This window comes from Anabrus simplex, chromosome 11 (genome assembly GCF_040414725.1).
Source record: "Anabrus simplex isolate iqAnaSimp1 chromosome 11, ASM4041472v1, whole genome shotgun sequence".
Classification (NCBI taxonomy): Eukaryota; Metazoa; Arthropoda; class Insecta; order Orthoptera; family Tettigoniidae; genus Anabrus; species Anabrus simplex.
The window spans coordinates 9,747,799-9,759,954 of NC_090275.1; the positions used below are offsets into that span (position 1 = coordinate 9,747,799).

Here is a 12,156-nt window from a genome sequence, read left to right on the forward strand (position 1 = left end):
CAAAACATTGCAAATAAAATTGGGCTCAAAATAACATTTGAAAAAACAAATTATGCCCCAAAATCCAACACAACTAAAAGAAGTTACCATAAATGGTAATAAAATCAAAATAGTAACTCAATTAAATATCTTGGACAAGTAATAACACACAATCTACAGTAAATGAAAAAATCTCAATCCAAACAAGAACAAATAGATTAGCTAAGGCACAAAAATTAACATGAGATATCTACAAAAAGGAAATGTTTATCAATAAATGCAAAAATAAAACACTACAACACGGTTATAAAACCGGAAGCTACATATGCAGTAGAAACACTTTTTCACCTGAATAAACAATCAAAGACTGACAGACTTCAGAAAATTGAAAGGAGGTATGGAAGAACCTGCATCAACAAAAAATACCAGAAAGATGGACAGTGGCAGATAATACTGAAAAAAGTCATGTGCAAAGAGCTAAAACTCATTACAGATACTATGCGTAAGAGGAGACTGGGATTCTTTGGACATATCATGAGGATGCAGGATTCGAGACTTCTGAAACAACTAGTACAACACAATCCCGTCTCAAAAAATACCACAACAGGATGTAAATGGATCAGAGAAGTAAGAGAGTTTCTGAAGGAAATAGGCCTTACAACAGAAGACACCACAAATAAGATAAAATTGAATACAAAACTCAAGAATAGAAACCTCTGCTTTACCCTTACACGAAACAAACCAACAACACGCATATTTTCAACCGAGGAAAGGGCACGAAGATCGGAGCGTCTGAAGAAGTAGTGGAGGACCGCAAAGCCCGAACAATCCCTTCAAAGAGACCTGAATGATGGGCTGACTGAATTGATCATATGCGGTGAAAGAAGAAGAAGAAGAAAGTCTAGGTAATCAATTGCTAAGGAGCCTGCCAACTGGGCAACAATTCTGAATGCATATCAGTTGTAATTGATTGATTGATTGATTGATTGATTGATTGATTGATTTATTGATTGATTGATTGATTGATTGATTGACAACCCTGCTTTCCGTGGTTTCTTATATTCACACCAGGCAAATGCAGCAGTTGTACATCAATTAAGACCACGGTCGCTTCCTTCCCACTCCTATCCCATCGTCGCCATAAGACCTGTGTGTCGGTGTGAAGTAAAGTAAATTGTAAAAAGAAAAAACTTCCTTCCCAGTTACGATCTGCATCTGACGCAAACTCGTGGCAGCTTATAGGTACGGCACGAGTAACAGATACTACACTCTTAGCTACAAACATTAGTCATGACAGACAATGCGAGCTCCTACATATTCCTTATTAAACTGTTCATTATGCAGTGTTTATCAAGTATTATAAATGTGTGACTAAAGCACAATTCCACTGCCATTTTGAAACTTCATGGCACCATCTCATTCGCAGGAGTCACCACGGACAGAATTGCATGTTTATTGTGGCAGCCATGGCAGCCATTCTTACCGCACATTCACGTGACTTCTCGTCACACCACTACTACACAACTACAAATAAATATTCCTTCACTATCAGAGGTACTCTACCCTTCAATATCTGCTGCTCATTCCAACTACCTTTCATTAGTTTCATTAGTTTACAAAACTAGCAGGCTATTAACAGAAAGGATTATCCTTACTTGGTACTTACTGCCCTTGTCGTTCGTAACCTACCAGGCTATGGAAGATAGTTTTATCAATTCAGTGCATACAATATTACGTATAAATTGTATGTAGAGTTGTTGGTGATTTTTGGTGATTAGTTTAAAGGATAGTAACATCACATTACCTGTAACAGTTCCATTCTCCAGCCATTCATAACATCATAGTGTTGAATTAAAAATGGAGTGAGAAGGTATCTTGAGGCAGAGAAATGAGTTGTATTGGGAAGGGTACATTACTGCCCTTTCCGATGAAAGTCATGCTACAGCAGCACCATAGAAGCCTGTAAGAAACGTGGTTTTGTTGTTTCCAAGAACAGCATCTCTTCTGTGTTGAATAAGAGTAGTACAGTCTAGGACTAATACTTAAGGGAAAAGGGCAGGCAAACCCAGATGCTGCCACGAACTGATAAAGTAGCTTAAGGCCCTCAGTTACAAAACAAACAATCCAGCTACTCGGATCTATTACAAATACTGTACTGTATCTTAGGCACCCCTGTACAGAGGGGTCCAGAAAAATGTACAGTAGAAACTCTTTGATAGTCAACATTAATGGAACAAAATGACATACCGTTACAATTCTTGCATGGGGAGAAGGTTATTTTGTGTGTTCAAAGTGATCCCCATTAGCAGCCAAACAACATTGATACTGCTGGGTGAACGACGGCTGTCAGTGTTGCCGGTGTGATAGCCGCGCAGGACGCCTCGATGGTTTCTCATAGCTCGTTTAGTGTAGCTCTTTTCTGTTGATAAACTTCATTTCTCAAGGTCCTCCATAGGTAGAAGGCAAGAGGTCTGGAGACCGTGGTGGGTACTCATCAGCTCCTCTTTGACCTATCCATCGTCCAGGTAGATTTTCATCCAAGTAGGCTTTGACATCTCTGTGGTAGTGAGGCGGAACGCCATCTTGTTGTAGGTAAAATCTTCCATTTCCAAACACCTCTCGGATGGCAGGTAATATCGATGTTTGCAGCATATGAATATTCACCTCGCCAACGGTACCTTCAAAGAAGAATAGGCCAATCAAACCGCGCGCAATGACAGACCACATCACACATTAACGCCGGGTAGATTAACATGTTTGTCCACCTGTACGTGAGGATTTTCAGGTGCCCAGTACACGTAGTGTGGCGGATTACAGTACCGTTTAGTTTGAATTGCGCCTCGTCGGACCAGATAAACCGTTCATCCTCGCAAAGCATGCATTAAAACCACTCGCAGTGCTCGTCCCCGTTCATAGCGTGCAGCAATTTTGAAATGTACACTTTCCACTTTTCAGCCTTCAGAATTCGTCGTATGGTTTATCAGCTTACCCCGCTTTCACGTGCACCCTGATTCACAGATTTTTTTAGGTGACCTAGTTAAATTTTGCAACACAGCAGCGCTGGAAGCTGGATTTGTTGATGTTTTTGGTCGGCCAGACCTTTTCTGATGCACATTCTGAAGAGTACCGTCGGCTTCAAATTTATCCCAAATATGATAAATTGTTGTATGTTTTGGTGGCTGAGTTTCATACACATGCCATTGCCATTGTACCTCCATCATGTTTTCATACTTCCAGTACCACTTCAATACGGCCTTGCGCTGCTCAAACAACAATCTTACTTCCTTCATTGCTGCACTATCATCAGCTGAAAAACGTGCGCCAAGATTGTCGTGACCATTGTCTGTTGAGAAAACAATGAACTACGCTACTGTGCAAGAATTGCAACAATATGTCATTGTATTCCAGAGATATTAACTATTAAAGAGTGTCTACATTGTTTTGGACACCTCTGTATGTACTGTATACTCCGTAATCAACCGGGACCTTCGTTTAGAAAAATGCTACAAGCTACTTTCTCGCCTTATTGCAGAAAGAACAACCAATAGTAGGTAGCTTTATGAACGGCATCTGGAAGGTGATAGAAGGAAGTTCATTGTCACACTAGATGAAGCATACGCTACATTGACTGCAGAAAACTCCATGAATTTTTGTACTGACCAGTGTTCTTCCTAGGACCTCCTTAAATGGGCGCACTGTCCTGCTACTTTTACAGACCGCCCGGCTAACATAACGTAGATATGTGGTAGTTACATAATATTAATGCATATTTGAGTCAATGGGTGCTCCAAATTCAAAGGTAAATACTGTAAAACAATTCACTTCAATGATAAATCTTCATTATTGTCAGCATAATTGCATCCATTAGATTGTTGTTTAAATGTTTAGCTTGACTATTACGTAGTGTCGTGCGCGAGCGGTGCCTGGAGTAGCGTGGAATTGCATGCGAGCACTCGATTCTGTAACTTGATTCTGCATGAAGTTTCAAACCCGTATGGCACTCCACAGCAACCGAGTGGTAAACCCCGGTGTTATTTGATTATCAACGAGCAGTAGAATACTAGAAGTTCAGAATATTCTGTTATGTCTTGTTTGTGATAATAACACTAAAATAGTTCAATTATAGAGTTAATGTTTACCTGTCAGATATTATTGTTAATGCCCAGAGGGTAATAAATTGAACTTTTATCATATTCTTTTTTTTCTTCGTAGTTTACCCCACCCGGCTACTCATTTCTGTCACCTGGCTGATGAAAATTCCTGGGGAGAACACTGTTAACCATGTATAGGGGGATTATCACAAATGTAGGTGGATCTTTCTCTAAAGGATTTATGATTAATGCTGGGTACTGCTATAATGGCAAGTTAGAAAATCAAATAGCTAATACTGTAAGTCAATTCTGACTGCTATTAAACTAATGTCCTGAGTAGAGTTTATCATTCTGAGATCCTAGCTCTATACAGTACAGGAGTAAATAATGTTTGGGTGTATCAATCACACTTGTGTTTCATTCTGCAATTTCTGGCGCGATTGGAAATGGCAACAGGAATACATGCTATTCCCTTCAGCGACTTCCAGTCAAGACACCAGGTGCTTCCCCAGTGGATTCTGCGCGCTTGGACTACAGAAGAGCATTGCGAAGCAGACAACCTTGTACCATTGATGGGCTTGGGAAAGCCTGTCAAGTGCAGTGGCATAATCTGGGTAAAACTGTACTTTGCCTCAATCTTCTATACACCGAGCTCTATAGCTGCAGTCGCTTAAGTGCGGCCGGTATCTAGTATTTGGGAGATAGTGGGTTCAAACCCCACTGTTGGCAGCCTTGAAGATGGTTTTCTGTGGTTTCCCATTTTCACACCTGGCAAATGCTGGGGCTGTACCTTAATTAAGGCCACGGCCGCGTCCTTCCCACTCCTAGCCTTTTCCTACCCTATCGTCACCATATGACCTATCTGTGTCGGTGTGACATAAAACAACTTGTAAAAAAAAAAATCTACTTTGGAAGGTTCAGTGTAGAGTGATTAGCTGGGACACGTGGAGGACCAGTAGAACACCATCGGTAGTGACGGAAAAGGTTTTCAAGAGTTACACAGCCTTGAAGCCATGACCAGAGATCGCTAACAACCCTCTGTACACACACTGGTTACTATGAATTAGTTCGACCTAGACATTACATACAGTACATAATTACGATACATGTGAATGACAGATATAAAATATCATGTCATTACAGTTTTTCCTTTCATTTGTATGTGCAGGATTTGTTTCAAAATTATTTCTTCATTGATTCTTGTCTTCTGTTTCATCTCTCATCTTTCCCACAATTACAGTACAGTGGGTAAAAATTGACACCTTGTCTCAAGATGTTTGTAACAACATTATAAGTAAGTGGATATAAATGAAATCTTACTTGGAATGCGACTCAGAGGAGAGATGTGATCATTGTGATGTCCAGGAACCCACCATCCTGCCCCTGGAAGTACATTTACTTTTATAACCTAATGAAGAGTATTACACGCCGTTTCCCATTACTGCAGTAACTATTTGCATTCCTAGTGGCCAACGAAAAGTGGCACGTGACGTCATTTCCGTCAGTTTTGATAATGAGATTCCATTGCCAACCCCAGCACAATAAAGCACACGTAAATGGAACATGTGAAGGATGACAAATGGTCTTGTCCAGATCCTACCCTAACCAGTCCAGAACAATGGCGTTTCCACAGGAAACTAGAAGCCTAAAGCTGCTTTGCGGCTATAACCCCTTACATCACCATACCCCCTTTGCTTGTCCCCGTATCACTGGTCTTGTCCAGGTCCTATCCTGACGGTCCACATGGCAAGAAACTTGTCCAGGCCCTACCCTAACCGTCCGCACGGTAAGAAACTTGTCCAGGCCCTATCCTATCCGTCTGCATAGTAAGAAACTTGTCCAGGCCCTATCCTATCCGTCTGCATAGTAAGAAACTTGTCCAGGCCCTACCCTAACCGTCCGCACGGTAAGAAACTTGTCCAGGCCCTATCCTATCCGTCTGCACGGTAAGAAACTTGTCCAGGCCCTACCCTAACCGTCCGCACGGTAAGAAACTTGTCCAGGCCCTATTCTATCCGTCTGCATAGTAAGAAACTTGTCCAGGCCCTACCCTAACCGTCCGCACGGTAAGAAACTTGTCCAGGCCCTATCCTATCCATCTGCATAGTAAGAAACTTGTCCAGGCCCTATCCTATCCGTCTGCATAGTAAGAAACTTGTCCAGGCCCTACCCTAATCGTCCGCCTGAAAAGAAACTTGTCCGGGCCCTACCCTAACTGTCCGCATAGCAGGATACTTGTCCAGGCCCTACCCTAGCCGCCCACACGGCAAGAAACTTGTCCAGGCCCAACCGTAACCATTCGCATGGCAAGAAAAACCTGTTAATTCACCTTTCCACCACTAGCCCCTTAATGCCTGTTAAAACAGTAATCACCACCACCACTTTGTTTTCCTAAGTAGGGAGGTTGGCAGTTTTGTGCACCGCCCAACAACGTCCTTTGCGAGAGGTAAACAAAGGACAGTCGCTCCGCGCATGCGCGTGTGTGGCAAAAAATTTTGACGAGGAAGCAAGTATTGATTTACAATTTTATGTACATAATATCTTTTCTTTCTCACACTTTGTTCTATGAGTTGAAATTTGTGGTTTATGCTATTCTTTTTAGTTTGTATTGTATATAAGTTAACTGAGGTGGTTTTCTTTCAGAGAGGGGTTGATCCTTCATAAGATCCTCCTTGTTTGATGTTCGATGGTGTGTGCCAAGGACAATGGAACCTTCATATTCTCTATAATGTATTGTTCTGTTTCAGCACTGTGATTGGTTTAAGAGGAAAGGACGGCGTGGTATTTGCCGTAGAGAAGCTTGTTACCTCCAAACTTTATGAGCCTGGCGCAAATAAAAGGATATTCAATATCGATACTCATGTTGGCATGGTAAGTTGCTTATTCTAGAAACTGTGAAGTGCTGCTTTCTCTTGTTTTATTTTTGAAACTAGTCATTCTATAAATCTTACAGTTTTACAGGAAGGAAATGCTTCCATGTGATTTTGAACAGTGGCTTAGCCCGGCCCATTCTCTATTAACACTAAACAGAGGGAGAAAAGAAAGGGGTCTGACACTTCATTGTGTTTATTATATTCTGTGTTGCTGTCTTCTATACAAATAAATAAAATTGAAGTGTCTGTTTGTAATGTCAAAATAACAGCATTTTACTAAGTTTATATTAAAGTAGATACGGTACTTATAACTAAAAACCAATTTTTGCAGTTTTTGTCTCTCTGTTTGTTCTGGCTAATCTCCAAAATGGTTGGACAGATTTTAACGGGACTTTCACTGGCAGATAGCTGATGGTGTAAGGAGTAACTTAGGCTACTTCTACATTTTCAAAACAATTAGAGGGGGTGAAGGCGAGTGGGGGTGAATACAAAAATAATAGGCAAAATATCAAATGTGTCATACAGGGACAAGACAATGCTCATTTTAAGCCCCTTGACGCAAAGAACAAAACTCGATAAACCCTATGGGCCTGGAAACCATGTTTTAAGGCCCTAAAACTAACCATTGTGGAGATGTTGACACCACACTACCCCTGCTCTACGAATCCGATAAAGAAATGACCAGCCATAACCCTGACATTGTCAACTCAAGTATTCTACAGCAGTGAGATTTGCCACCCAAAATTGGTACTCTTTTGTAATAGTTATCAAATGTCGGATGAAACAAGTACATTCAATAATATTCATATCTGTGGTACTATCGAGCGGCAGTATACTTACACTATAATTTCAAACATGACAAATAATTTCTACTTACTTAAGTAAGCACACCAGTGAAGTCGCTTACACCGTTAGCATGAGTAACTAACGCCAGATTCTGATAACCCGCATTAAGAACGGGTACTTCTGCTAGTCTTTCTATATAATGTTTTAGTTTGTATCTTACTTGTTACTTCCCAAGATGCATCATGGACGTTACGTCCAAAAATTCAGATAAATATTTTGAACGCAGTGACGACAGTATAGAGCACTCATCTTGGTCTTTCTATCATTGATACTAGCCACATGTTTCTCATCTAAACCTTAACCTCGAGTGTGTACTTTTCCTACTTGTTTGTTTGCAAAACATTGTACATCACAAAACTGGGCATGTGTGTATACCGAGAAATATGTTTTATTGTATTTGTTCTCTAAAATTGGTTTTCAAATATCTTGTAGGCTGTGTCGGGTCTGATCTCCGACGCCAGACAGATCGTGGAGACTGCGCGGACTGAAGCCTCCAACTACAGAGCGCAGTATGGATCTAACATTCCTCTCAAGTACTTAAATGATCGAGTGTCCATGTACATGCACGCTTACACCTTGTACAGTGCTGTACGTCCATTTGGCTGCAGCGTCATTCTCGGCTCCTACCAGACTGATGAGCCTGTCATGTACATGATCGATCCGTCCGGAGTTTCCTACGTAAGTATGCATCTGTAGTGTGAGCTAAGATGGAAGATTCTTCATTAAGCACTTATTTGCTCATCTAAATAATTAATTTGCTTGAGTTCATCATGTGTCTGTTATAAAAATTATCTCATTATTATAGTATAAATCAAAACCAGAATTAACATCGTAAGAAGTGTTTTGTACAAATTAAATCATCTTGTGCACAACTGTGACCTCCGGATAGAAACTCGTTTTAGTCATATATTTTTTTAAGTTAAATACTTCATGATTGTTCCGTATTGAATAGAGAAATATACAATATTAAATAGAAGATGCATCATGGACGTTATGTCCAAAAATTCAGATAAATATTTTCAACGCAGTGACGACAGTATAGAGCACTATTCTTGGTCTTTCTATCATTGATACTAGCCATATGTTTCTCATCTAAACTTTAACCTAGAGTGTGTATTGTTCCTACTTATTTGTTTGCAAAGCATTGTACATTTAAAGAAAAAAATTTCATTGTTCCGTATTGAAAGTATTAACGTTGTAACCCATTGGTCAGTGCAACCTTTCCCGATGCCTCAATCTATGTTGCTGCGCCACGATAGGCGACCGATTAATGCAACCAACGGGTTAAACATTCTTTGCCCGATACCTCCATTCTCTAACTCGACGCTTGGCAGCCTAGTTTGACGAAATGGAATCGCTCAGCGGATACCTCAGGGTTTAATTATGGCTAGTAGGACCTGTAATCCTACTGTAGAATTCGCTTAACGTGGACCCATGAGAAATCCGACCCACGGATGTCACCCATCGTTATTTACGACATTATAATAATCACCGCCAACTACCTTATTAGAGTTTTGACCTCGAGAAACTTGCCATGGTAAAATGAATACTTAATTATACGATTCCTTACTTCACTATAAATTAACTTACAATCTAGTCATTAATTAAAGAACTCATGACACCAGCAATTGTAGAAAAACAACAAAATATTTATTAATAAAATACTAAATTACTAATTTCCATATTATGTAACGCAGTATTCAAATTGACTGATAATATGTATGAAAAAAAAATGTATGAGTCAGCGCTGGCTCGTATGATAAATAAAAAAATAATATTCAGTATTTAAATTAATGAAATGATCAGTTCCTTTGTGAAGTTGAAATTCAAAAATTACACATTTACAACAGATCACTGGACCTTATCCGAGTTCCACTTCGCATTTTAAATATAAGTAAAACATCGACACAATAAACTCGTTCCGAAAGTTCACTTTCTTTAGTCTTATTTAAGCACTCTCACCTGGATACAATATCCAGCCTCAATGAATCTCTAATACACTGATAAGTGAAGTGTAAATAAATTGGAATTCGTTTAAGTAGCTCTAATGGAATTTTAGGAAATCGAAAATAAATCTGAATATTTTAAATTAAATTTTAATAAAATCCGAAGTCATGATTTTGTTGCACTGCTCTCGTTGTGCGTTGACACTACATATGAACTAAGGCATTCCTTCCTAGTGCCTGTTAAATTCGGCTCCTACTCTCGCCTTTCCCTAGTTGAAGTTCGTAAATAAAAATGTACGTTCAAACGGAGAATATTAACTGATCTAGCTATCTATCTAACTTCAGCATAATCTTTGGCTGTCCCACACATGCCCTTGTCGGTTCTATGTCCCATTAAATAGTTATATTTCAATAACATTCAACCACAATGCAAGCTACACTACTCTCTTGCAAATAACATGGAAGCGCTTAACTGCGAGGTTTGGCAAACATCATCTTATATATATATCGGTGTCGTAATGCTTTTGGTTATCTACAGCTATTCAAAGTCGAAGTATTCTAATATTCATTATAAAACATCTACACTGAAATGCAATTACGTCACGAGCATACATCTATAGTAATACATGCAGTTCGTACCTTAGCTTAAGTAGCTCCTGCGGTGTGGGCACTCTTACGCAAATAAAACATATACTTCACTAGTAGTGTGGCACAACTTAACTTGCAGGTACACGATGGTCCTGCATCGCGTAACAAACATCTCAAATCACTATCTAAAACTCGTAACTTTCCTCAATTATCATATTCATATTCTCATTATAACATCAATCTAATATCAGCACCGTAGCCTCCATAATAATATATCGCGTTCCAAACTTGACGACTACGTAAAAATACCACACTGTTTCTTAATAAAATTCACAAGTCGCAGATCCTCATAACCTATCGACGAGTTCAATGCCCCTTTCTATGAACCAACAAATGCGTAATTCCATGTTTCTTTCTACACCGCGCACATCCATTCGTGACGTCAACTTAATTCATTACATCAATGAAATCTCTATAATCTCTCATTATGTCAATTCAATCAGCTGTTTCATATTTCTCTTCAAAACTCACGCTTCCTACAAGTATTCTAGCCGATATAGCATAACTTCTGCTATGTTATTAACTCGTAATTATGACTTAATTATCTCACACTTAGATGATAATCATCACTTGCATTGCCTTCTTATCGGCCTACAATTAGCCATCAGCACATACCTAAGGTACATGTGTAAGCAAACCAAAAATTATGCAATAAAATGTTATGAATGACTTAGCTCGCTCATAGTTGTCCCTGGTCCAGCTGTTCCATTCCCATTGGATGTAGATGGGTCTTCGGTTCGGTCACGGGTAAGACATCTGGAACGTCATCCGCTCCTCCGCTCTGGTAGTATTATCTGGTTACCCGTCGCCTTCTTTTCGTCATGGCTCGGTCGGATGGTTACCCGTCGCCTTCCTCGTCATTTCCTGGTCGTATGGTAAGATGAATTGTTCCCAGGTCGGTCCATCATGTGAATTCAGTGCATCATCTTGATCATCTTCTTGACAATCTCAAAATCGAAGCTAGTAATATTACGATATGTTGCCATTTTACTATTGACGTCGTTTATCCTTAAATTTTAATTTATTTCGTAGCTCCTCGTCGTCTTCGCAATTTCTAACGTATCGACTTCAGTACTTTTATTTTCGTCTTAACCGTTTGAATTTTGGTGAAGACTGATACTTTATTCTTATTTAATCGCCGTATTCTTTCCTTTCTTTTATATGCGCAGTCCTTTGCTTCTCCAAATCAAATATTACGATTACGGTGATTGCGTCCGCTCTCGATGCCGTGCAAATTTCAAGATGAAGATTTTCAATAATAAACTTTTTCTATTTTTTTGAAAACAATACTGTGCACCGTCCACTGTCCATCTTACTCGAAAACATTACCATTCCGTGAAATATATGGCCCTCTGAGACATCATAGCAGGCGACTATTCCATGCTTGCTTTAGATTACTAGGCCCATACCTTAGGTCGGCGCCATTTTGTAATCTGTCGTGGACGTGCGAACGAGCACATTTTCTCCCCCGTCACGGATAAAATATATTGGTCACAATATATTTTCCTTTCTTAAACTCACATCATAAATGTGCCTTCGCTTCTTATATATATTCATTGTCCTATTGCGACTGGCTAATCGATTTTAATATATCGACCGTTGATTATCGCTCCAGATTTAGAGATGCTCATTGCTATCCTCGACTGTGCTTCTGTACTCAGCTGATTCTTTCCTTCAATAAACATAATAAATCGTAATTTCAAATGACTTGCAGACGGTAACTTGAATTGGTATGTAATTTATACATTCTTGGCCCTTTATTCTACTAGTTCT

At 39.6% G+C, this 12,156-nt stretch overlaps 1 protein-coding gene across 1 annotated transcript in view; it reads left to right on the forward strand.

Annotated features, from left to right (window-relative positions):
- The window catches only part of Prosalpha7 (proteasome alpha7 subunit), a 29,656-nt gene that overhangs the window by 3,693 nt on the left and 13,807 nt on the right, over window positions 1-12,156 (forward strand). Inside the window, exons 3-4 of the mRNA XM_067155416.2 lie at window positions 6,818-6,941; window positions 8,222-8,467. Of these exons, the coding sequence (XP_067011517.1) occupies window positions 6,818-6,941; window positions 8,222-8,467 (370 nt within the window). The remainder of the gene's footprint in view (window positions 1-6,817; window positions 6,942-8,221; window positions 8,468-12,156) is intronic.